Source organism: Thunnus thynnus, chromosome 9, assembly GCF_963924715.1.
Source record: "Thunnus thynnus chromosome 9, fThuThy2.1, whole genome shotgun sequence".
Taxonomy (NCBI): domain Eukaryota; kingdom Metazoa; phylum Chordata; class Actinopteri; order Scombriformes; family Scombridae; genus Thunnus; species Thunnus thynnus.
Window position 1 is genome coordinate 33,933,980 of NC_089525.1, and position 26,641 is coordinate 33,960,620.

A 26,641-nucleotide genomic window follows, 5' to 3' on the forward strand; every position below is an offset into this window, starting at 1 on the left:
CGAGTAGAAATATTATTATTAATCTGTTTTTAAGAAAACAAAACAATGGGAAGACTTTCTATGTTTCCCTCCATCACATTACAGTAGCTGGAGTTACACTGGAGATTCACATTTTACATTCAACAGCAGATAAATATGGATATTATTGGTTAAAATGATTTCAGGAACACAGCTCTTTCTATCAGACTTTATAAAAATCTGCAGTTCATAATCACACATTTTGATGGGGACTTAAAGTTTATTACTCTACCTCCCCTCCAAAGAAAGAGAAGTCAAGAAATGTTTACTGCATGTTTACAGTGACAAGGTTACTAAAGTGCAGGTAAACGTGTTCCCTGATTACCTGCGTAACCTGGTGCAGGTAAACACACTGAATCCACCAGAAAGATGACAAGTCAGTTTCATCAGTTTATGATCCGTCACTGTTCAGTGAGTTCAGTGCAGCTACATGCAGGAGTTTCCTCACACAAACACATTTGTCTGTTACTTGTCGGAGTCACCAGTTTTCTCATATTCAGAGTTTTCATTTTGGTATGAAAAACATTCACGATGTCACATACAGAGAAAGTGCTGAGAAGAATTTGACATAAGAATTATAAGATAAATGATGTCACAATTTCAATGTGTTGTTGAAATCTACTTCAATAAAGTTGCTCGGTTGGGTCGAAATGTCGGCAAGTTTTTGGAGCTCTAAAGGTGGAGTCAGTGATTGTAGAGAAAGATTGTTCAATAAACTTTTTGTCTGATTCAGTGAATATCTCCTCACAGTCCACTAGCTGTTCATATACAGCTCTGGTTCTGTAGATGGGAAACAAACAGGCTCAGACTGAGCAACACAACACTACTCCAATCAGCCAATCAGCTGGAGGCGTTGGTGCTGGTGCACAGGACAGGGACGTCATCAGAGCAGGCGTCTGTGTGAGGACATGGCCGTCTCCAGCAGCCATTGAATGGTGGAGGATGGCTGGTGAACTGGAGAGAGAGGCTGTGGCCAGTTCACATAGAAAGATACGCTTCCATTTTATTAAATGCATCATCCACACTGAATCCCAGACAGTCTCATGGACCCTACACGTCTTTTTATGCTCCTAGTCCGTTTCTGTGACGTTTAGTGAAGCGCAATCTGAGCAGGCAGCTGTTTAAATCACACAAATATCCTGCTTTATAAGTGTTTTCAACTTATTAACTGTATCAATGAATCAGTAAATACAAACACTGGATTTCTTCCCGTGGAGCCGACATGCAATCAGCTGGTGGGGTCAGCTGACTGACGCTGAGTGCAGGTCGGCCGCAGAGAGGCAGAGAGTGAGGACGGACTGTTGTGATAAAGTGTGAGAGCAACAGAAGTGACTCTACAGCTGATGCATCGCTCTGGATTCCATCATATTTCTATTTTTGGTCCCAGCCATGAATTTGGTGGGAGGAGCTTCTGAAGGAGCAGAAGGGAGGGTGCGTTTGTTTGAGTGTTTAGTTCAAATAACAAATAACAATAACAACAATCTTTTGTCCAGAATGACTGACTCTGCCTTTAAATCAGGATGTTCTCCGTGTGTTCTCAGTACAGTTAAGCAGAAATATGAAATTATTTTCATCCACTGTCGGAAACTGAGATTTCAGGACTAAATGTGTGTGTGTGTGTGTGTGTGTGTGTGTGTGTGTGTGTGTGACCCCTCCATCGTATCATTTCGGCACATTAACCATTCTTAAACAGGACTCTGCTGCTTTCCAAAGCTTCCAATCACAAACCAATGAGCAGGCGCAGTGGCGGCAGCCAGGTTGGCACGGCGACGTTGCCAGTGGGCTCCCGGAGGCTCGCCAGCTCCGGGCCGCTCGCCGCCACCTCGCTCCCTCGCTGTCTGCCAGGCTCAGGGCAACGCTGAGAAAAAGCTGCTGCCATGCTTGCCGAGAGGAAAGTGGTTTCTAGGCCAGGCGGCGCTGGCTGGAGCGAATCATCAGGCCTGGCTGTTCCAGGCCTTCGGGTAATTACAACACTTGCCCTTTGAAAGCGAGCCGGCCCACGTCCTGCTTGGTGTTATCTGGACGCTGTGATCCGAGTGCATGACCCTCAGGGAGCCTTTGAATGGCTCTCAGTGTGTGTGTGTGTGTGTGTGTGTGTGTGTGTGTGATAGTAGAGCGCCGACATGCCCGGACAAACCTTCTCTTTGTGCCTTAAGTAGATTCCACTTGTGGCGGCGTCTGAAGTGGCTGCTGAGCGGCGAGGAGGAGCAGCCAGCGGTAATGATGCATGTGTGGCCCGGCTGAGGCTCCCCGGCCAAACTGGCTCATGTGGCTGAATTATTTTTGGGGCCTGAGTGTGTGTGTGTGTGTGTTTCTGTGTGTGTGTGTGTGTGTGTGTGTGTGTGTGGTGGCTGCACGGCGACCTGAGAAGCCTCTTTGCAGCGGCGACCAGGGACGAACTCTCCCCGCCAAAATGAGTGACAGCGGCAACAACACACACACACAGTTTGTTTTATTTTTGTCAGTTTTTAGCCTCTCTCTCTCTCTCACACACACACACACACACACACAGAGTTTGTTTTATTTATGTTGGTTTTTAGCCTCACACACACACACACACACACTCGTAGCTTCACACTCCCTCTCAGGTTTGTGTGTGTTGTTCCTCTCAGTCATTAGCCGGCCGTGGTGTTAGCCTGTTTGCGGCCCGGGGGGAAACGTCATTAAGGCGATATTGTGGACGCTCAGCCAAGGTTTGTTTTCGTCTTTGGAAAGGGGCCCCGGGTCCCTGGAGGGGCCCCGGCAGTGCTCCTGGGGTCCAGTTTGTTTATAACACTTCTTTGGCAGTTTGGAGGAGGTTGTCACCACAGCAGCACCAGTGGGTTTCCAATGCTAATTGGTCTCCTGGAACTTTCACTAATGGTTCCAAGTAGCTGGGGGAATAAATTATGGTGGCGCGTTCTATGGCAACAGTCACACATACACATCCATACAGAGACACAGAGACAGCGGGGACACAAACACAGCGCTTAGTTTATGATTTTTCTGTACTTAGAGATCAAACGGCGTGATAAATGATTCATAAAGCGTCTCATTTGGCATTCGCAGCCTCGATTTGACGATTGTTTGTCAAATGGCAATTTGATTCAGGACAGCATGGGGCGAATGCAGGAGCGTAATTGGACGTCGCGGGTCAAATGCGATATGATTAATTTTTAAGAATTACCGGAAGATATGTTAATGACCCTCACAGCGATAAGAAAGAGAAAAAAAGAAAAAGATGTGAATTCATTGTGCAGTAGCAGCTCGTCAGGAGATTATAGGCAGAAAATTAGATCTCATGTCAGGACTGACTTGTTGTTATTAATGATAGATGGATCCGTTCTGTCAGACTCACATTTGCATTTCAGAAGCTGCAGCGCAGAGTCGCGCTGATGTTTAGTGTTATAAATTCATTTTGACAAATTTCTTACATTTCTGTCTCGTTGGAGCCTCTGAAGCCGTTTCACTTCACTGAGGAACTGACTGTGACTCAGCGGAGGAAGAAGAAGAAGAGATACAGAGTACATCCTGTACTACAGTTACATAGTACTACATTACTACTGTACTACAGTTTAATAGTACTAAATTACTACTCTACTACTCTACTACAATTTAATAGTACTACATTACTACTCTACTACAGTTTAATAGTACTAAATTACTACTGTACTACAGTTTAATAGTACTACATTACTACTGTACTACAGTTTAATAGTACTAAATTACTACTCTACTACTCTACTACAGTTTAATAGCACTAAATTACTACTCTACTACTCTACTACAATTTAATAGTACTACATTACTACTCTACTACAGTTACATGGTACTACTCTGCTACTCTACTACAGTTTAATAGTACTACATTACTACTCTACTACAGTTTAATAGTACTACATTACTACTGTACTACAGTTTAATAGCACTAAATTACTACTCTACTACTCTACTACAATTTAATAGTACTACATTACTACTCTACTACTCTACTACAGTTTAATAGTACTACATTACTACTGTACTACAGTTTAATAGTACTACATTACTACTGTACTACAGTTTAATAGTACTACATTACTACTCTACTACTGTACTACAGTTTAATAGTACTACATTACTACTCTACTACAGTTTAATAGTACTACATTACTACTCTACTACTCTACTACAGTTTAATAGTACTACATTACTACTGTACTACAGTTTAATAGTACTACATTACTACTGTACTACAGTTTAATAGTACTACATTACTACTGTACTACAGTTTAATAGTACTACATTACTACTCTACTACTGTACTACAGTTTAATAGTACTACATTACTACTGTACTACAGTTTAATAGTACTACATTACTACTCTACTACTCTACTACAGTTTAATAGTACTACATTACTACTCTACTACAGTTTAATAGTACTACATTACTACTCTACTACAGTTACATAGTACTACTCTGCTACTCTACTACAGTTTAATAGTACTACATTACTACTCTACTACAGTTTAATAGTACTACATTACTACTGTACTACAGTTTAATAGCACTAAATTACTACTCTACTACTCTACTACAATTTAATAGTACTACATTACTACTCTACTACTCTACTACAGTTTAATAGTACTACATTACTACTGTACTACAGTTACATAGTACTACATTACTACTGTACTACAGTTTAATAGTACTACATTACTACTCTACTACTGTACTACAGTTTAATAGTACTACATTACTACTGTACTACAGTTTAATAGTACTACATTACTACTCTACTACTGTACTACAGTTTAATAGTACTACATTACTACTCTACTACTGTACTACAGTTTAATAGTACTACATTACTACTGTACTACAGTTTAATAGTACTACATTACTACTCTACTACTGTACTACAGTTTAATAGTACTACATTACTACTGTACTACAGTTTAATAGTACTACATTACTACTCTACTACTCTACTACAGTTTAATAGTACTACATTACTACTCTACTACAGTTTAATAGTACTACATTACTACTGTACTACAGTTTAATAGTACTACATCACTAGTCTACTACAGTTTAATAGTACTACATTACTACTTTACTACGAGTTAAAGTCCTGTATTTATTTTCTTTCCACAGCTCATAACAGAAATAATTTTCAGGTTCCAGTAAATGAGTTTTAACAATAACAACCTGGAAATGTGCTGAGCAGATTTACAGCAGAAGAAGAAACTTTCTGTTCTTCTTCTGTCTTTTATCAGCTGACAAACACGTCGATATGATATCTGATCAATCAGCTGATATCAGCTGATAGACGTCAGTTTATCCTAAAACGTGCGAGTCTGGAAACCGTTAATGTTTGACGTGTTTGCTTTAGAAATGATGATTTATTGATTATTAACATAGTTGCAGTTTAATTTTCTGTTGATCAACAAATCAATTAATAGATCAATTAGCTTAAGTTTAAACTTATATTTTACCTTTAAGCAGCATTTTTATGTTGGAGCTGATTTTGATTCTTCTACATACTTTTATATACTAAGTATTTTATACACTGTTGAGTATTTTATATACTGTTGAGTATTTTATACACTGTTGAGTATTTTATATACTGAGTATTTCAGAATAACAAAACATCAAATTTTATAAAATCATCAGGTTTAAATGTAAAATATGAATCTACAAAGTAAATTTAAAGTAAAAAGGTGAACATTTGCCTCTGAAATGAAGTACTCACATAAAGTACAACTACATCTGAATTGCACATTACTTGATGCAGTAGTGAAGAACTTGATGCAGTAGTGAAGTACTTGTAGTATTGCAATAGTTGAGTAAATGTACTCAGAGGTTCCCTCCAGCTGTTGGTCAGTGAACGCAGCAGATCAGACCTCTCTCTCTCGTGTGTGTGTGTGTGTGTGACTGTGTGTGTGTGTATGTGTGAGTGTGTGTGTGTGTGTGTGTGTGTGAGTGTGTGTGTGTGTGTGTGTGTGTGTGTGTGTGTGTGTGTGAGTGTGTGTGTGTGTGTGTGTGTGTGTGTGTGTGAGTGTGTGTGTGTGTGTATGTGTGTGTGTGAGTGTGTGTGTGTGTGTGTAAGTGTGTGTGAGTGTGTGAGTGTGTGAGTGTGTGTGTGTGTGTGTGAGTGTGTGTGTGTGTGTGTGTGTGTGTGTGAGTGTGTGTGTGTGTGTATGTGTGTGAGTGTGTGTGTGTGTGTATGTGTGTGAGTGTGTGTGTGTGTGTATGTGTGTGAGTGTGTGTGAGTGTGTGAGTGCGTGTGTGTGTGTGTGTGTGTGTGTGTGTGTGTGTGATGGATATTAATGTGTTGGCTTCAGCCTGCTGCTGTTCAACATGTCACACTGACCTGCGCCACCAAAGGCCTCATTTGGCTCCGCCCGCCCCCTGCAGAGCAGAGATAGAAACCCAGCGCCCCCCCCTCTCCCTCCGGATGCCTCCACAGACTGTGGACCGGCTCCCACTCGTCTGCTTCATGTTGGAGTCGGCGGCTGGTTGGATGAAACGCTCGCCGGCCGTTTGCCCTCCGGCTACCTGGACGGCTGTTTGGCGAGCGGCCGTCTGGTTGGCTGGCTGGTTGTCAGGGGCGACAGCACCGGGGGTCGGGGCGGGGGGATCCATTGCTGGGCGCCGTCCAACTGTTAGTGACCTTGGCTTGGACTCCGCCCAGCTGGACTCTGTGTGTGTGTGTGTGTGTGAACAGAATTAAGACACTTTATTTTTACAGATCTTTTATTCACCTGTAATTTACTAATTATCTCTTAAAAGCTTTCTGGATAGAATCAAGTGATTTAATATTAATATCAGGGAAAATAGAAACAAAGTTCTGCTTTTTTAAGGAAACTTTAGATTCAGAATATTTAATGTTTTCATGCTCGTAAAGTAACTTCCAGCTTTTTCTTTGAAGTGTTTTCTACGTACGCTTTGATTTGTTATATTGTTGTTTTCCTTGTTTGTTCTTTAATGTTTGTGAGGAACTCTGTTCTGTCTCTAATGTGTTTTATTAAAACTAAAGACCAGAGATGGAAGAAGTACTCAGATACTTTACTGCAGTAAAAGTACCAATACAGTAATGTAAAAATACTCCATTACAAGTAAAAGTCCTGCATGAAAAATCCTACTACAGTAAAAGTACATAAGTATTATGAGCTTGATGTAGTTAAAGTATTGCAGTAAAAGTACATAAGTATTATGAGTTTGATGTAGTTAAAGTATTGCAGTAAAAGTACATAAGTATTATGAGTTTGATGTAGTTAAAGTATTGCAGTAAAAGTACATAAGTATTATGAGCTTGATGTAGTTAAAGTATTGCAGTAAAAGTACATAAGTATTATGAGCTTGATGTAGTTAAAGTATTGCAGTAAAAGTAGTGGTTTGGTCCCTCTGACTGATATATTATTATATATGACATCATTAGATTATTAATAGTGAAGCATCAGTGATGAAACCAGTGGTTTCCAACCTTTTTGTCTTTTGACGTCTTACAAAAAGCAGTGTGTAGTCGGGGTCACATTTCACATGTCTATGAGTTGTTAACAGCTCCACCAAATAGTGATTTTTCCCTCTAAACTTCTCACATGCTTTCATTTCAATAAATGTTCAAATGATCCAATATTTCAGCAAAAATCAAAGATGAGAGAAAAAGTCCAAAAACTGAAAACAGATTTGTGTATCAGAACTTTGTTTTTTCTTCTTTCCTCTCCCATTAATCATCTCACCACCCCTCAGATTTATCTGCTGACCCTTTGGAGGGGCCCGACCCCTAGGTTGGGAACCACTGGACTAAACTAGCTAACTGTATATAAAGTAGTGTAAACTAGCTCCACCTCCAGCAGCTACAACAGTAACATGCTGCTCTAACTTTAACAATGTGTTGTATTTTAAAAGCTTGTTATATTATCCATTGTGTCAAATCTTCATCTGAAAAGTAACTAAAGCTGTCAAATAAATGTAGTGGAGTAGAAAGTACAATATTTCCCTCTGAAATGTAGAAAGTAGCATCACATGGAAATACTCAAGTAAAGTACAAGTACCTCTAAACTGTACTTGAATAAATGTACTCAGTTACTTTCTTTGTAAGAATCTCTTTAACTCAGCATCTTGTTTTCTCTTCCAGTCGGTGTTGTGACAAGAAGAGCTGCGGAAATCGCAACGAGACGCCCTCCGACCCCGTCATCATCGACAGGTAGGACTTCATGTCTCTGTCTGCTGTTTATTTGTTCTGTTTTCTTTCTCTTCAAACACACAAACACAAACACGCTGCTTCATTCTTCTGCAGAAGTCTGGTTCAGGTGTTCCGGCTCAGTCCAGGACTCATTGTGCATCAGGTGTTTGGTTTTGTGTTGATGATGTAACGTTTAGTTCTGCTGCCGTCGTTTTGGTATCGAGTGTGTGTTGAATGATTTTTAGCATCAGCTGTTGTCTGGAAGTGAATCTTGTTGTTAAACGTTCTCTGGATGCTGCCAGTGAACGCAGCACAGTGCAGACCTCCATCATTACATAACACATTACTTCACTGCTGATCAGTTTCCCAAATCATTTATCAATTTGTGGATTGATTTCCTCCTGGGCAGCATCTGCTTCCACTTTATTTCAATAAAAAATCCTCTTGCAGAGGCTTGAAACGTGTTACAGAGAGATGATCCGTCACTGCCAGCGTTTATTTTCTGTTTGACTAAACAATCTTAACTCAAGGTCGACTTACTGGCTTTTTCCAAAAGATCTTCATCAGCAGATGAAGTTTGTTCAGTTTGTTTTGGTGAAATCTTTTCAATCATTTTACTTTCAGGACAAAATGTTCTAAAAACGCTTCAATAAAAGGAAAAATCGCTTCATGACATCTGAGTAACTCCATCAGCTGATGAAGACCATGACATGCAGTTTAAATCTCATAAGTGGACATTGAGTTAAGATCATTTTTGTCTCCCAGGTCAATGAATGAACTTTGACCTGATGTCGGGACTGTTTTGAAAACTGTCTTCGATGGTGCGTTCAAGGAAGCTTTGACATTTAAGAACTGAGACTGTGAAAAGAAGAATGTTTGAGTTTGGTTGTTTATTGAATTTGAAAAATGTTCTGCAGCAGCTGTCGGATACTTGAATGCACAACACAGTGATCATGTGATCATGTACACACAGAAGAGTCTGTTGGTGTCAGTGTTATTTTCTATACTACAGTTGTTTTGACCCAGTTTTACACACAACAAAGTTTTTAGCTGAAAACTGTCTCAGATTTATTGTTAGTTGCACATTGAAGGATAATCATGTTATTACCAATCAGAGCTACAGCAGATTATAACAGCTGGCAGTCATACCGTAATATAATATAAAAAATAAAACTAGCATTGGGTCAGAACAGCCTCTTGTGTTTGGTGAAGAGGTTTCATGATGCTGCTGTAACTCTGACATCACAATCACAAGTCTCTGCAGGTTGAATTTCACAGAAATGAAAACAACGACACACAAATGCACCAAATGTGTCTTTAAAAAAAATCCTGTTTTTCATGGACATCTCGTCAAACGTTTTATCAAAAAGTTAAAAACTGCCAGAAAAAGGAAGAGAAATAATCCATATGGAAGACGCAGTCACAGTAATGACAGTACATGTATGAAACAGCTGCTGACATCCGTCTCGTTTCTCTGTTTCTTCCTGCTTGTGTTTGCTGGTGTCGTTCTTCTGTCTCACTTCTTTCTCACCTCTCACTTCCGCCTGCAGACCGCACTGTGTGAACTGTTTAATCAACACCACATGGAAAATAAGGTTTTTATACAGCACACGGATCTGAACGTCCTCAAACTTCACGTTTTACGAGCTGAAAACGTGGGATTAACAGGAAATTGTTGAGAGTGTAAACGCATCATGGTCGACTGTTTACTTCCTGCTCTGAGCTGCATGTTTTCTTTTTTTAAAACAAGCAGCAAAGATTCATTCATTCATGTTTCATCCAATGTCACATAAAAAAAAAAAAAACACTCACAAATGTCAGCATCACAATCCTTTATTAACGCCGCGTTCGTCCTCGCCATCTAATCCCTCCGCCCTCTGTGTCCTTGGAGTCGGCGGCTGTCCGTCACAGCGCCCGGCTGTGATTGGTCGGGTCGCGGTGGTGGGAGTCAATGACCTCAGAGGAGGTCAGCGGGGAGGAAGGAAAGTGGTCAGTACCGAGTCCATGTTGGCTCATTAGAGAGGCCTTGGACAGCGGCCAGGACACACACACACACACACACACACACACACACACGTACACACACACGCACACACACACACACACACACACACAGGTGATACACACACTCTCCGAAAACACACATACAGCAGAAATATATGAGAAAATGCATACAGTACACACAAGTTCATACATGCCAGAATATGAATACATCACCCACACAAACACACACACACACACACAAACACACACACACACACACTCACACACAAACAAACACACACACACACACACTCTCTCCGGTCCCTCCTCTCACCTCGGCAGCGTGGTGTGTTCGGGTGTGTGTGTGTTTGATGGGTGTTTTTAGAGGTTTTGTCACCTCTCTGTGTGTTCTGTCACACATGTGATGAACTCCATACATCCAACCGTCCACCTCCCCGCGTCTACTCACGCAAGGCATTGTGGGTACTGCCGGGCGGAGCTGTATAGTGACTCGTGGAGGGACGAGAGAGCCGGTACGGAGTGTCTCTTCATGTGTGAAAACACAGAGGCTGTTTGTATTTATAGTAACTAAACTAATATATTTATACAGCATGTAGAGACAAAGTGCTGATGTGGAGTTTTCACACAGAATCTGTTTTATGGAGTGAATGTAGCATCTGTTACTGTGACTCACTGTTACACACAACAAACACATGTCTGGTTTCTAGAACAGAACGATGTGCAGACGACATTCAGAAGATACACAAGTTATTAACAATCAATAACAAACAGATTATAACAAACAACAACAGGAGAACTGGGTCAGAACAACAGTCACAGTGTTGCTGCTGTATTCAGTCAAACTGGGTCAAATTTGAACCAGTGATTTTTAGAGACTGTATTTTAATTGTATTTCTTTCAGCTGTATTTGTGTTTATGAACAGTGAAATATATTTGTTGCAACCTTGAACTGTTCTTTAACAATATTTTAAGAGATTAGCACCAAAGACTTGTACAGTTTTCTTGTAATTCGGGTTCTTGGGAGCTTTATATTCTGTTAAATTGATTAAATGATAGATTAGACTCATAACTGAAAGTCCAAACTCACTTATTAGTCACTAACTGTTTATATATAGATTATAAACATAAGAGGGTTTAAAGTCACGGTTTACAATAATAATAAGATTTAAAGGACCAGTGTGTAGGATGTAGTGGTGTCTGGCATTGAGGTTTCAGATTGCAGCAGCTGAATACCACAAACGTGTAGGAACCAGTGTTTGGTTTGTCCGTTCTGGGCTACTGTAGAAACATGGCGGCTCCGTTAGAGAGGACCTGCTCCCTCTGTAGATATAAAGGCTCATTCTAAGGTAACGAAAACACAACGATTCTTATTTTCAGGTGATTAAACACTGATTAAAACACTCTTATTAATATTATATATAGAGTTTGTTCTTCTAGATGTCACTGAACTCTACAGACTGGTCCTTTAAAGGACACAAACACACATATATGTGCAGACACACACACTGGTGATTTACTGCAACCCTGCTTGTTTCTCTGCATTTTAGAGCATGTTAAGAAATGCAGGATTTATTACTGTTATACACACACACACACACACACACACACACACACACACACATGGGGGGGGGGGTTGCAGTTTAGTGTGTTTAGTGACCCATCATGCAAATGATGTAGCTACAGTAAAGCGGTTTAATGTTGTGAATTCACGCCTCACTGAAGTAAATCAAACTGACACACACACACACACACACACACAGACACGCACACACACACAGACACACACACACACACACACACACACACACGCACACACACACACACACGCACACACACACACACACACACACACGCACACACACACTCTCTCTCTACTGGCTTTGTGTGATTTTCATGTTTTGTGTGTTTGTTGACATTCATAAATGATCCGACAGACGCGATGGTAAAAACATCCGTCACCTGTGATGATTTGAGGCACGTTAACGTTTCCTCCGTCTGACCTTTGACCTCCAGACCAGCGGCTGGCTGTTCTGTTGACTTTTATTGTCTGATGTTGTTGTTTATGAGGTGTTTCTCTACTGGTGAGAAAACACTTTTATTTACGTGAAAGGTGAAGAAAAGGTTTACAGAGAAGATGGCTGTAGTGATATCTCACCAGGAACCGGAACTACTTTCCACTGAAGAAATAGTCCCTTTGGAAACAGTCTTCAACATAACAGGAAGTGTGTTTCTATGTATTTTTAATTCTCGGTTCCTTAAAAATGTCTCCAGTGTTTGGAAACACGGTGACACAGAATCACTTTCAGCTTTCAGATAAAAAGAGTCGTCCATGTTCCTGAGTGTGTGTGTGTGTGTGTGTGTGTGTGTGTGAATATAAATGTGCGTTGATGTTCCTCTCAGAGGTCGCTTTGTTTCCTCAGTTTGCCAGTTAATGGAGGAAATCCTGCCGAGGCAGCAGAACGCGGCGCTGACGGATCGCCGTAACACCGCCGTTATTACACGCTAATATTGCAATTAGATGGGTGGCCAAGTTGCCCGAGCGGGACAATAAATTGCCGCTGAGTGTCAAAGCATGCGAGGAGGCCGAGCTCTAATTACCCAGAACACACCTCTTCACTGCCGCCACTACCCGCCTCAACCGCCCCAACTGGCCCCCCCTCCTCTGCTGTCTGACCATCACCCTCTGCTTTAATGGTCGGGCCTTACATGGAGGTCATGACCCCCCCTGCACACACACACACACACACACACACACACACACACAGATCACCGTTTGCTCCTCTATCGCCATTTGCAGCTTTGATGTCATCTGCAGAGAGGTGATGGAGAGCGACCTTTGACCTCCACACTCACACTCACACACACACCAGCAGCTCCCCAGTTAGTCCCCACCCTCCTGCTCCACCCGCTGCAGGGACGCTCCTGCTGTCAAACCCGTCGCCTCCTGCTTTTATTGTATTATTGATTTATTTTTAAAGTGAAGCCAAAATGCAACTTTACCGTCAGATGAAGCATGAAGACTACATTTCCCATCAGCCCCTTCACCTCCTCTCCGCCCTGCTGGAGACAATAAACACGTAGAAGTGATGCTTCCTCCGTCTGTCAGCTTACAGCAGCAGTTAAATCAGGGTTGAAGAGGTTAAAAACATCTGATTTTGGACTTTTTTTAAAGAAAAAGGAAGCTTGTAGTTTTATTTTGCTGACTGTTTTGAGTATTAATCATCGTTTGCAAAGAGAAACTCCTGCACGCCGTCTCCGTCTCACAGTTAAGATGCTTTATTGTCTCGTGGGAGCTGAGACGCCGGCGAGAGGAAGGTTTGATTTAACGAGACGCTTTTAGATAAAATACGACGGAGAGGTTTCTGTTGTTTTTATTAGTTTGTTCTACTTCATGTTGCTTTTTATTCCTTTATTTAGTTCTGCTTACGTTTGTTATTTAAAGGTTTAAACTTTAATACGTTTGAATTCACCCACAGAGCTGATCTGTAGCAAAGACCATCAGTTTACACCATTAGATGCATTTATGTGTTTATATTCGTTATGTTGGGATATGTCGGTCGATCAATCAACAAACTGTCACAAATAAAAAATAAGCAAACATGACAAATTTCTTACTTTAATCAAATAACAAATCAGTTTTGTTAATTTTGTCTCTCTCAGTATTAACAGTGATCATCGTTCACTCGTTGGCTGGTCTGCTTCATTTTCTTTTTTTAACATTTAACATAAAGTTGCTGGAGATGCAGAGACGAGCTGACGTTACTAGAAGAATTTATAAATATCAGACGTACAGTTAACAAAGGACGGGATGGATTCTGCTTCATTAATGCATCGAATCCTCTTCTTCAATCTGATGTCAGTATTTCATTTGCTTATCGGATCCATTTCAGTTTAACCGTCACATTAAGTTGTAACAGCTGAGAAGATTCTGTTCTGCAGGTTTGAGTCCTGATGTTCAGACGAGTGTAACTCGTCTCCAGCGTGATCGTTTGCTCCGTTCTTCACATTTGTACGATTCTCGGGGTTGTTGGAGCGAGTCGGGGACGGCGGCCTGGACGACGTTACGACAGACGAACCTCAACGTTTCACCGAAGCTTTAGTCAGAACAGGATGAAATGTGCTGGAGCTTTGTGGTGAGAATCAGGGATGTCTGAGTGGAGGAGAAGCCAGACTGAAACCTGATCCCACAGATGGAGAACATGGAGGCCGCTTATACTCAGAAACATCTGTGGATGTTTGAAACATTTTTCTTTCTCACTATTTGACCGAAAAATGAATCCCAACTGACCACAGCTGCTGCTCTCTGCGAGGAACCGACCGGCACACTGAGACCAGAGATTCAGTCTGAAACGCTCCTTTAATAAAAGCTGTCAGTTCTTCAAAATGGCAGACGGGAATCAGTCATGTTACTGTGTGTGTGTGTGTGTGTTGGACCCTACGGAGGGTTAACTCCACAGGGGGGTGGTGGTGGTGGTGGTGGTGGTGGGTGGGTGGGGGGGTTATCTGCCCCTGTGGACCCTTCCCAGCAATCGTAGCGTATTGATCGGGCGAGCGAGGCCCATCGGAGCCGGCCAGATTAAGAGTATAGATTTACAATAAAAGCAGGACATTACTGGGCAGGCGAGGCTAAAATTGAAAGGAGAGAGAGAGAGAGAGGGAGAGATGAGGAGGATGAGGGGGGAGGAGAGGAAGAGACAGTCAGAGAGGGGGGGGGGGGGAGAAAGGCCTGGAGGCTGCTGCAGGGGTTTCTGGGTATTTTGAGGCGAGGATCAGGGTGACGGATACATGCAGGTCAAACCGCCGCGGCGTGATTTCAGGTTTATGTTGGTTATCGAAAGAAGCTGACGGACCGACGGCGTGTTAATGGGGTTTAATGGCGCCAACATGCAACCAGGCAACCTTTAGGGGCAATGCATCATGGGTAAAGTGGGGTAAGCGTTTCATTTCGAAGCTGCTAAGAGATGAGATTTGTGCCCATATTCAAGACCAACAAACAGGAACTTAATGTACCTGAAACATAAACACTTACTTCTTTTTATCATAAAGCTCTTGGTCACATGATCACCTGGTCAATAATCAATTTAATGTAGAAACTCAACAAGGATTTTAACGTCCAAAAGGCAAAAATATCCAAAAAGTTGTGTCTAAAAGCTCATTCCTGACCTGGTTTGACAAATCAAATCCTGCTCAAACTCTATTTTCAAGCCTTTTCTGGAGCTTTCAACCACATATCTTGGTCTTCCTCAGTGGGTGGAGTTCATACGATAACAGGTGGATGTTATGGGTGAAAAAGTGAAGGTGTAGAGTTTGAAAGATGTGGTTGTTTACCTGCAGGGAGGCTGTAATGAAAGTATCCAGCTGCATTATGGGAAATGTAGGATCCAGTGTTTGTAGAGTTTGAGACGAGTCAGCATATCTGCACATCTGCTGCTCAGATTTTGATCATTCCTTTTATAATCTGTCTTGTCAGTTTTATTAAGACGAAGTTGTCACACAGCTGCTTCTGTTTCAGACAGTATTTAACATTTATTTTAACAACTTTGGCTTCTTGTCTTCAATGAGGAGAGTTTATATTTTCTCAAAACAGGGTCATAAAAGTGTAGTTTTGTTTGGCATCAGTGGTGAAACTCAGGTATCATATCAAATATCTCTGCTCTGACTTTTATTACATTTTTAAAACGGTTTTTACGACTCCTTTCTCATTTGTGTCAGTTCTGTGTTTTTCTACGTCGACTGAGAATCACCAGGATTCCTTCACGACGACACCTCGGAGTCTTTAATCCAATTTAAAACAACGTCTTTACTGTCGCTGCACTTTCCTGCCATCTAATACAGCTTTTAAACATTATGCAGAACATCCAAGGAGGTGTCCTGATTTATGATTTTAATTACCGTCTTCCGGCCAATCAGAGACGAGCATTTTTCCCTGTTGTGTTTGTTTATGTGTATAAAATCTGAAATATGATCAGAATCAGCTGATGTTTCCTGCAAAAATAAAATATGGATGTTGTCCGGACGCTGCAGCAGGTGTCCTGATGTTCAGACTGAATTATTCACCCACACACACACAGACACACACACACACACACACACACACACACACACACACACACACACACACACACACGGTGTCTAACACAAACACAAGGACAAGTTTCTTCTTCTACTGTGAAAACATCGGGTTTCTTATCTGTTAAGTACATCAGGTTTGTAGCCTGATTAGAACAACTTGATCAATCGATTCTTCTCATCGTTCAGGTGTGTTTGAACGTCGTTGGAGCTTGTTAACGGTTAACAGAGAGACATCAGCCTCCATATATGATCATCTGTTCATGTTCGCCGTTGGTTTGCAGCTTTATTCAGCTGTAAAAACGTCTAAATGTCTGATCCCAGAACAGTGAGGTCACACTGTGTTTCCATCTTAACCAGAAGAAATGTATCATTTGTTTGTATTTGGACAGAAACAGAGAGAGAACGAGAGAGAGAGAGGTCAGAGGTCAAGTATCAGTCCTGTTTTTAGAGTCGTGTTTACTTTATGTGACTGAGAAGAGATTCAAGAATAGCAGAGGAATGACTGTGTGTGTATGTGTGTGTGTGTGTGTGTGTGTGTGTGTGTGTGTGTGTGTGTGTGTGTGTGTGTAACTGACCTCTGCCTCTGTTTTCCAGAACGTGTTCTCTCTAGAAAAACTGCAGCAGCACGTTGTTTGTTTACGTTCAGCAGAAGAAGAAGAAGTCTGCAGTAATCCTGTCTTTATATAAATGACTTCTGTCGTCATAGCAACCAGTTATTTTCTAGCATAATGCGACCCTTAAACTATGTCCATTAAACTAGTAAAAACACATCTTTATGTCTTCATTTTAGCCGCAGAGCTGCAATTATGAGTCCTTTTTAAAATTGAAATGATAAATATTTGCTGGTTGCATCTTGTGACAATTTGAAGCTTTTCTGTGTCATATGTGATCATTAACTAAATATCTCTTACCTTATCCCACACCTTGTGCTCTAAGAAATGATAACAGACAGACAGGATGAATTATATCAAGAAAACAATCAGCAGATGAATCGATGATGGAAATAAGAAGCTCCTGAGCGTCTCAGTCTGAAGGTTCTGGTTTGTTGTGTGTTTGGGGAAAATGAATCGTTCCTGTTGAGGATCTGTGATGCAGTTTTATTGTTTGTGAACTGAAAATAAGAAGCAGAAGAAGAGACGAAGCTGTTTTAATGTCTCTTCACAAACAACCTGGAAACCCTGGAACCCCCCCACCTCCACCTGTCTGGGAGTCTCCATTAGGCCCCGGTGTAGCCGGGGCCCTGCAGGGGCCCTCGGGGCTGGATGAGGTTTGATGTGATCCAGGGAGAAATGTTCAGTGGCCCAGGGGGCTTCCTACAGCCATTTACCCCTGGAGAGGGGGGGTGTGGGGGGAGATGATGGAGGTCACCTCCTGTTGATCCATGAAGTTCAGCTCCGTTGTGTTTGTGATGAAATCCTGACTGACAGAGGAGTCGCCGCTCTGTTTACAGGATGTGATGATGTCATGAAGACGTCTGACATCAGGTAAAACACACGCAGGTAAAACTGAAAGATCCCATTTTAACGAAGGCTGTGAAGGCAGCACCCGGCTTCCCGTTAAGAGTCCGGGAAACTGTAAGTAAACACGACGGTGCTATCCTTCGCCACGCCGTCAGCTGGTTCCCACTTCCTGTCGACTCTTAATTGGATTGAGGAATTAATGCCAAATGTGATTACATCACCACCTGCAGGTTCGTTAGCCGCCTGAGTGTCAACATCCAGCCGAGCTCAGCTGGAAACGCCCCCCACTAACCCCCCCACCCGACCCAGGGCGGGGTACACACCAGGGGATCATGGGAACTTTGGGAGCCCCCCCCCCTCTCCTCCTTCCCCTCGCCAAATCCCCCTCCCAGCATGCACCTCACCCCCTCAAGGCAATTCACCTTGTTAATGTCAGAGTGCACACACACACATACACACACACACACACATACACACACATACACACACACACACACACACACACACACACATACACACACACACACACACACACACACATACACACACACACGCACACACACATACACACACATACACACACACACACATACACACACATACACACACACACACACATACACACACACACACACATACACACACACACACACACATACACACACACACACACACACAGACGCATGTAGAAATAAATATGAACGTACAGCTGGATTTACAGTCACACACACGTATAAACACACTGAGTGATGTCACTGATGCCCCCCCCCCCCCATGCCCCCCCCAGTGTTCAGTGTGAGAGAAAAGTTATCGATCTCTGTTCACTGATCCTGTTGTTGACATCCAACATCAGCACCAACTGCTGCTGCTTTCACAGAGGGAGGGGGGAGGAAGAGAGGAGGGGTGGGGGGTGGGGGGGTAACCTGCTGCTGTAAACACCAGTCCCCCCCCCCGAGCCCCCCCGTCATAGTGCTGATTGTTACTACTCAGTGCACCTTCTGTTTTTATTCCTCGATACTTTTCCCCAAACTCACCGTGTGATGTGAGACCAGTGCTGTGTTTACTGGGAGCATCAGCCAGTGGTGTACTGGCCAGTCCCAGTTGGCTGCCACATCAGTGGACTGGTGGACCATCAAAAAACTCCATAAAGTTTTTACCAGCCTCTCTGTGTGTGCTGGTCATGAGAGCACACCGCATGGACTGGGCTCACTGGCCAATCACAGCCGAGTTATAAACTGTAGCCAATCAAACGTCACCGACCGGAACTGATAAAAACCAACTCATCAGAACACTGAGACAAACACCAGCGTGATAACAACGACCTGTTCATTAGACTTTTATTTTGTAGTTTGGCTAACATGGAGGGGGCGGAGCTTACGAGCTGTACTGCAGCCGGCCAGCAGGGGACAATCCAGATGTTCTGGCTTCACTTTTCACACAGTCAGTGGTTAAAATGATCACTTTGTTAAGATTACAGAAACATGTGGAGGGTTAAAGTTACTACTTCCTTAAAGTTAGGCCGCAGTCTGTTGTGTTGTTTGTTCTTGGGAGGGCAGACAACAAGTCATGTTTGGTCTGATGCGTCTGCAGCGATTGACTCCATGATCAGCGGCCCCGGAGCAGGTGGCCCCGGGGCCCTGGAGCAGGTGGCCCCGGGGCCCCGGAGCAGTGAGGTGGTCTGAGTGATGTCAGGTTGGAGTTTATTCAGCGTTGTTGCTCTGAGCTCCTCTCTCTCTCTCTCTCTCTCTCTCTCTCTCTCTCTCTCTCTCTCTCTCTATTCAATAGGCTTTATTGGCGTGACATCTGACATGTGTTGCCAAAGCACAATTACGATAATGAAAAATGATGTGAAGCAATGAAATTAACAAAAAATAACGTGAACAACAGTATTAGTTAATAGAATAAAACAGATAATGAAATATCTGTTTCATTATCTATTTCTATCTCTCTCTCTGTCTGTCACTCATTCTCAAGCTCGCTCGACCTCTTCCTCCTGTTAATCACTCGAGTGTTTTCCCAATTAAGGATGCACTGATAACCTTCCATCACACACACACACACACACACACACACACACACACACACACACACAGCGGTTTAATCAGGAATATGAGTGCGGTGTGGCTAATTAAGGACGACCATCCGTGGGCTCCTGCCTCGCCAGCAGATGTGGGGGAGGGGAGTGTGTGTGTGTGTGTGTGTGTGTGTGTGTGTGTGTGTGTGTGTGTGTGTGTGTGTGTTAGCAGATGTCTGTTTGGCTCTTCTACTGCTTTCTGTCAGAAGATCGAATGATCGCTGATGATCAGTTAGTGGTTGCTAATGGTTACATGGACACGCCGCCATGTTGGAAGAGGTTTGTTTTTGTTGATGTTACAGTTTTGTTTCTGATTGGTTACCTGCAGGGATCAATACTGAGTCCACATGTTCAAACTCTTCAACAGAAACAATTATGGAGCCAAAAGACAATAATAAAATTAAACCAGTCACAAGCTGAACCAGCACACCGAACCAGAGCTCCCAGTCAACTCCAGTCTTCCTCAGGCAATCACCTACAGGAAGGAAACGAGGAGTATTTATGGTCAGATGAGCAGTGACATCACAACCATGTGATCACATTCACACGTGGATGGGAAGAATAAAAATATTAAGATGAAAGGTCAAACAAATATAATAGAAAGTTACAATGAAAAACATGAATATCTATTTTTCATTGTAACTTGAGTGAGAAATTCTATAGAAAATAGAAAATAACATTCATTTCATATAAATAGTAGTAATATGGTGGGTATAATAGTAAAATAAGTAAAAACCAGGCTTAATCAGTTTAAAGGTGCGTATTACGTTTATAAGAAAATACAGAAGCAGCTGTTTGTAGTCGTGATGCATTCAGGTGCAGGAGGAAAGATCAGCTCCCTACAAGAACAAACTAATAACACATTTTTATTCCAATTTAAACAAAAAACAAACAAACACATCTTCATCATCAGACTCTATCAGTGTGTGTGTGCATGTGAGTGTATGTGTGCATGTGAGTGTGTGTGTGTGTGTGTGTGTGTGTGTGTGTGTGTGTGTGTGTGTGTGTGGAGTGAAATGTGAGGCGGGCGAGTCCAGACACGATGACAGCAGGAAGAGAGATGGAGAGACGGGTGAGGAGAGAGGCAGGCAGGGATGTGGGGGAGGTGGGGGGGGTGGATGGACAGGTTGGGGTGGGGGGGTGGAGGAGGTGGGGGTGAGGGGAGGTGATGGAGGGGTGAGAATGAGACAGTTGGGGGGAGAAAGAAAGAGGGGAGGAGGGCAGATTAAGAGGGTATTGATTTCTATATAAAGATGGAGGGATGTGATATGGGGGGGGGAGGACGGGGGGGAGGAAGGGAGGTCGCTGGGGAGGAGGAGACGACGGTTCGGGTTACATAACGACCAAAACACCCGTCTGTCTGTCTGTCTGTCTGTAGTAGTAGTTTGACTCAAGGTCCACTTACTAGCTTCGTCCAGAGCTTTCAACCATGTGACACAGACTCAGATGTGACTCTGAACTGACTTTGACTTGTGAAGAGTTGAGTTAAACTACCAATGAGAAGTCTACAGATGTGTCACATGACTGCTCGCCGTGGCGTTCTGCTGCGACTGAGACGTGCTGTTTGGGTGAAGCGACCCTTTAAATCTCACCTGCAGCAGGTTTAACAGACACTTCATATAATTATACATACTGAACCAGCATAATGACATCATTCAAAACACACACACACACACACACACACACACACACACACACACACTCTCTCTCTGTGTGTCAACAGCAGCTCTGAAGCATGACAGAGTGTTTCTACCTGCTGTACGGAGCTGTGTAATCCCTTCACACCGCAGCGGGCGTCCATCAGCTTCACCTCGCCGCCAAGGCTAAACACAGTGTGTGTGTGTGTGTGTGTGTGTGTGTGTGTGTGTGTGTGTGTTATGGGCATGAACGCAGCACACTGATGGAGGAGGCAGTGTCATCCATATTTGATGGCGCTCAGATGTTGAAGCTTAAGGAGACGCTGAAACACACACACACACACACACACACACACACACACACACACACCTCTACTACATATGTGTCATATTTAAGTGTAACATTGTCACCATGTGGACTTCATTTACTCTATATTTATCTTCTTTGTTCAGTTTTCTTACCGTTTGTCCATTTCAATAAAGTTGTTTGTTTGGATTCGAGCTGCATCGATTATTCCATCGATTAACCTGCAAATATTTTAATAATCAATGAATCATCTTGATTCAGTTTCTTCAGTTTCCTGCTTTCTTTAGTCTCTATGACAGTAAACTGAATATCTTTGAGTTTATGGATGAAACGAGACATTTGAGGACGTCGTTTTTGGGAAAAACTGATCAACAGCTAATCAATCGATGGAGAAAATAATTGTCAGATTAATCAATAATGAAAATAATTGTTAGTTGCAGCTCTAGTTCAGAGTTGAAATCTTAAACATAAAGTAGGTTAGGTTTAGTTATATTGAGGGTTTAGTTATTATAATTTAGTTTGTAAATCATCTCTGTGTGAAACCAATCATCAATGATACAACGATCAATGATCAGAGGTCAGGCTAACGTTAGCCGCTCTGCTCTCTGTTGCCTCTCAGGGATTTTTACATGCAAAGGGTCAAATTACTTATAATTTGATCACAACTGATAGAAGTCGTGAAGATTTATTCTTTAATATAATATTTTGAAAATTAAAAATAAAAAAACTGGTCTGTAAAATGTCAGGAAACAGTTAAAAATCATCGTCATAATTCCCCAAAAGACCAAGATGACGTCTTCAAACGTCTCGTTCTGTCCGACCAAAGACAGAAAAACTAGAAAATATTAGAAAATATTCAGATTTGAGGAAACAAAAACATCTCTAAATGTTGTTGGTTGATTCTCTGTGGATCAGCTACTAACCCCCAGCCAACGTTCAGAGAATGTTTCTGCTCCGACATTTACACAAAGGTGACTGAATTTAACACACACACACACACACACACACACACACACACACACGCAGGTTCAGCGTCTCAGTGCGTTTTTGCAGCGTTACAAACTGTTGCCAAACAAGCAGCTCCACATTTTTTTTTCTGTGAAAGCGTGAAAACAATCGAGCAGCTGAGCTGAGCTGCATCCTGCTGCTGCACACACACACACACACACACACACACACACACACACACTGCAGCTCACTCAGCCACAACACAAATCAATACCAATTTATAATTCAGGATTGCTGGAGTTTGGGTTTTAGGGCAGCCTGGCTTCCAGCCTTCATAAATATTACAGTGTTATTGACTTGATCTCAATGAATTGGAGATTTTCTTCTTCTGCGTTTTTTTTTTTTTCTTCATTTCAGACCCCCTCCTCCCCCCTCTTCCTCCTCCTCCTCCTCCTCCTCCTCCTCCTTTTCTTTTGGGTGTTTCTGAGAAATAAAGTCTTCTTTATTTATTCTCTTTGAGTTGGAGATGAGACGACTAACGGGAGATAACGTGACGGCTAATAGCCGACAGACCCCCCCGACTGACCCCCAACACACACACACACACACACACACACACACACACACACATAGACACACACACATGCACACACACACACACATAGACACACACACATACACACATAGACACACACACACACACACACACATGCACACACACACACACACATACACACATAGACACACACGCACACACACGCTGCAGCTTGGTCCGTTCATCTGTCAGGTGGAGCTGAGAGGATTTGTCGACCTCATGTCTGAACAAAGACGTTGTGTTGAACACTGATCATAAGGATCCGTGTGTGTGTGTGTGTGTGTGTGTGTGTGTGTGTGTCCATGTGTTTGTGCCCTCCACACACACACACACACACACACACAAAACACAACACAATCAATCCAAGTCAGTTAAGTCCTGTTTGACTGATCGATTGATTGATTTCAGGGTGAACATCAGTAAACATTCATGCATCATAAACACAATAAATATACACACGTTCATGTACACACACACACACGATAACACAACCGTATATTCTTTGTTTTTTTTGACATCATTTGAAGACAGATTTCACCCAGAATCCTCTCTTCCGCTTCCTCTCCCACCTCCACCTTCCCCTCCTCCTCCTCCTCCTCCCTCCCTCCTCCTCCTCCTCCCTCCATACAGTAAAGATGGACGTATTGATTTTCCTCCTGACCACCAGCACAGTTTTCTTATTTTTCTCTCAGCTGATCCGCTGCTGACAGACACTAATGACAGAGAGAGAGAGTGTGTGTGTGTGTGTGTGTGTGTGTTAGTGTGTGTGTGTGTGTGTGTGTGTCTGTGTGTGTGTGTGTGTACGTGTTAGTGTGTGTGTGTGCGTGTGTGTGTGTGTATGTGTTAGTGTGTGTGTGTGTGTGTGTGTGTGTGTGTGTGTGTGTGTCTGTGTGTGTGTTAGTGTGTGTGTGTGTGTGTGTCTGTGTGTGTGTGTGTGTGTGTGTGTGTGTGTGTGTGTGTGTGTCTGTGTGTGTGTTAGTGTGTGTGTGTGTGTGTGTGTGTGTGTGTGTGTGTGTGTGAAGCGTCTTAAGAAATATTTTCCTCAGAATTCATTAAAATGTGTCAAATCAATAAGGAACCTTTGGAATAAAAGCAGAGGGTGAAAAGTTTTGGTTTTTTTTAAAAAGCAAAAGGATCAAAATAAAATCAGACGGTGATTTAAAAACGGAGACGTCTCATTCACCAAAATATCAGAATAAATCAAATGATTGATCAGATGATGTTTATTGATCCCTGCAGAGAAGCTGCAGCGGTGGAAGGTTTGAGGTTCATGTGAGGAAGATGAAGGAGCTTCACGTCTGCAGATACGATGAACAAATACTTATTACAAATATTTACTTATTGCTGTTTGCAGCCAACAGAGAACGTTAATTATATGTGTAAGAAACAGAAATACTGACATGATGATTGACAGCGAGATGCACCAATCAGCTGATGAGTTACACAGCAGCTTAAAGTATCGCAGTAAAAGTACATAAGTATTATGAGCTTGATGTAGTTAAAGTATTGCAGTAAAAGTACATAAGTATTATGAGCTTGATGTAGTTAAAGTATTGCAGTAAAAGTACATAAGTATTATGAGCTTGATGTAGTTAAAGTATTGCAGTAAAAGTACATAAGTATTATGAGCTTGATGTAGTTAAAGTATTGCAGTAAAAGTACATAAGTATTATGAGCTTGATGTAGTTAAAGTATTGCAGTAAAAGTACATAAGTATTATGAGCTTGATGTAGTTAAAGTATTGCAGTAAAAGTAGTGGTTTGGTCCCTCTGACTGATATATTATTATATATGACATCATTAGATTATTAATAGTGAAGCATCAGTGTTAGAGCAGCATGTTACTGTTGTAGCTGCTGGAGGTGGAGCTAGTTTACACTACTTTATATACAGTTAGCTAGTTTAGTCCAGTGGTTCCCAACCTAGGGGTCGGGCCCCTCCAAAGGGTCAGCAGATAAATCTGAGGGGTGGTGAGATGATTAATGGGAGAGGAAAGAAGAAAAAACAAAGTTCTGATACACAAATCTGTTTTCAGTTTTTGGACTTTTTCTCTAATCTTTGATTTTTGCTGAAATATTGGATCATTTGAACATTTATTGAAATGAAAGCATGTGAGAAGTTTAGAGGGAAAAATCACTATTTGGTGGAGCTGTTAACAACTCATAGACATGTGAAATGTGACCCCGACTACACACTGCTTTTTGTAAGACGTCAAAAGACAAAAAGGTTGGAAACCACTGGTTTCATCTTTAACAATGTGTTGTATTTTAAAAGCTTGTTATATTATCCATTGTGTCAAATCTTCATCTGAAAAGTAACTAAAGCTGTCAAATAAATGTAGTGGAGTAGAAAGTACAATATTTCCCTCTGACATGTAGAAAGTAGCATCACATGGAAATACTCAAGTAAAGTACAAGTACCTCTAAACTGTACTTGAGTAAATGTACTCAGTTACTATCAGGTGTGTAAAGTTTATATTAATAAGTACAGACGGAGCAGGAGGATGTTCAGGCAGCAGAGTCAGTTTTCGTCTGGGATTGGATTTTGGTCACGACACCGGCACGCCGTTCCTGCCGCTCTGCCCTTTTGGCTGATAACGGATCATCTGCTGCCGGATAATCATGACTGAAATATTGAAGCGGCGGCGTTTTGGAGGCGAGTGGAGCTGAAATTTGGCACTCGGCAGAGCGATGCTGCAGGAGGAGGAGGAGGAGGAGGAGGAGGAGGAGGAGGAGGTGTGAGTTCATCCTCTGCCTGCCCGCAGTCGTCTTCCTTCAGCCCCGCAGTAAAACCCCTCTTAGTGGGTAGTGCCATCTGGCCGGGGCCCCTGGTGGAGGCGTAACGGGGCCCAAAAAACTCGGGGTCGCGATGCTTTACTGCCCAAGCCTGCCGCCCGCAGATGGCAGCGGGCGTGCTGCTGGAAAACGCCAAGGTCGCAGCGGCATGTGGCGCGGTGGAAGGGAGAGCTAAATGGCAGCGGGGACGGGGACGGGGGGAGGATGGAGGGGGGAGGGGGGGAGGCACCGCTGGAGCCATAGCAACATCAGGGCCGTGCTATGCTACATTAAAGAGCAGCGCTAGCTCGCCATATGGGAGGGCTACTGCTATCAAAGCTAATAGCTATGTGCTATGTTAGCCTAATGCACACACACACACACACACACACACACACACACACACACACACACACATACACAAAACTAACTTTATTCGTGTGGTTTAGCCTCGACAGATCAGATGTGTGTGTGTGTGTGTGTGTGTGTGTGTGTGTGTGAGGTGGCAGCTGGTGGAGTGAAAAGCCTCCCAGTACAAAGGAATGTAATAAGAGAACAGCTGAACGAGAGACAGACAGATGTCTCTCCTCCGCTACCT

The 26,641-nt window shown here is 42.6% G+C and overlaps 1 protein-coding gene across 5 annotated transcripts in view; it reads left to right on the top strand.

Annotated features, from left to right (window-relative positions):
• The window catches only part of LOC137188635 (transcription factor COE3-like), a 171,418-nt gene that overhangs the window by 42,195 nt on the left and 102,582 nt on the right, over window positions 1–26,641 (top strand). For all 5 annotated transcript variants that reach the window (XM_067598211.1, XM_067598212.1, XM_067598214.1 and 2 more), the window contains exon 6: window positions 8,126–8,194. In XM_067598211.1, coding sequence (XP_067454312.1) covers window positions 8,126–8,194 — 69 coding nt within the window. The remainder of the gene's footprint in view (window positions 1–8,125; window positions 8,195–26,641) is intronic.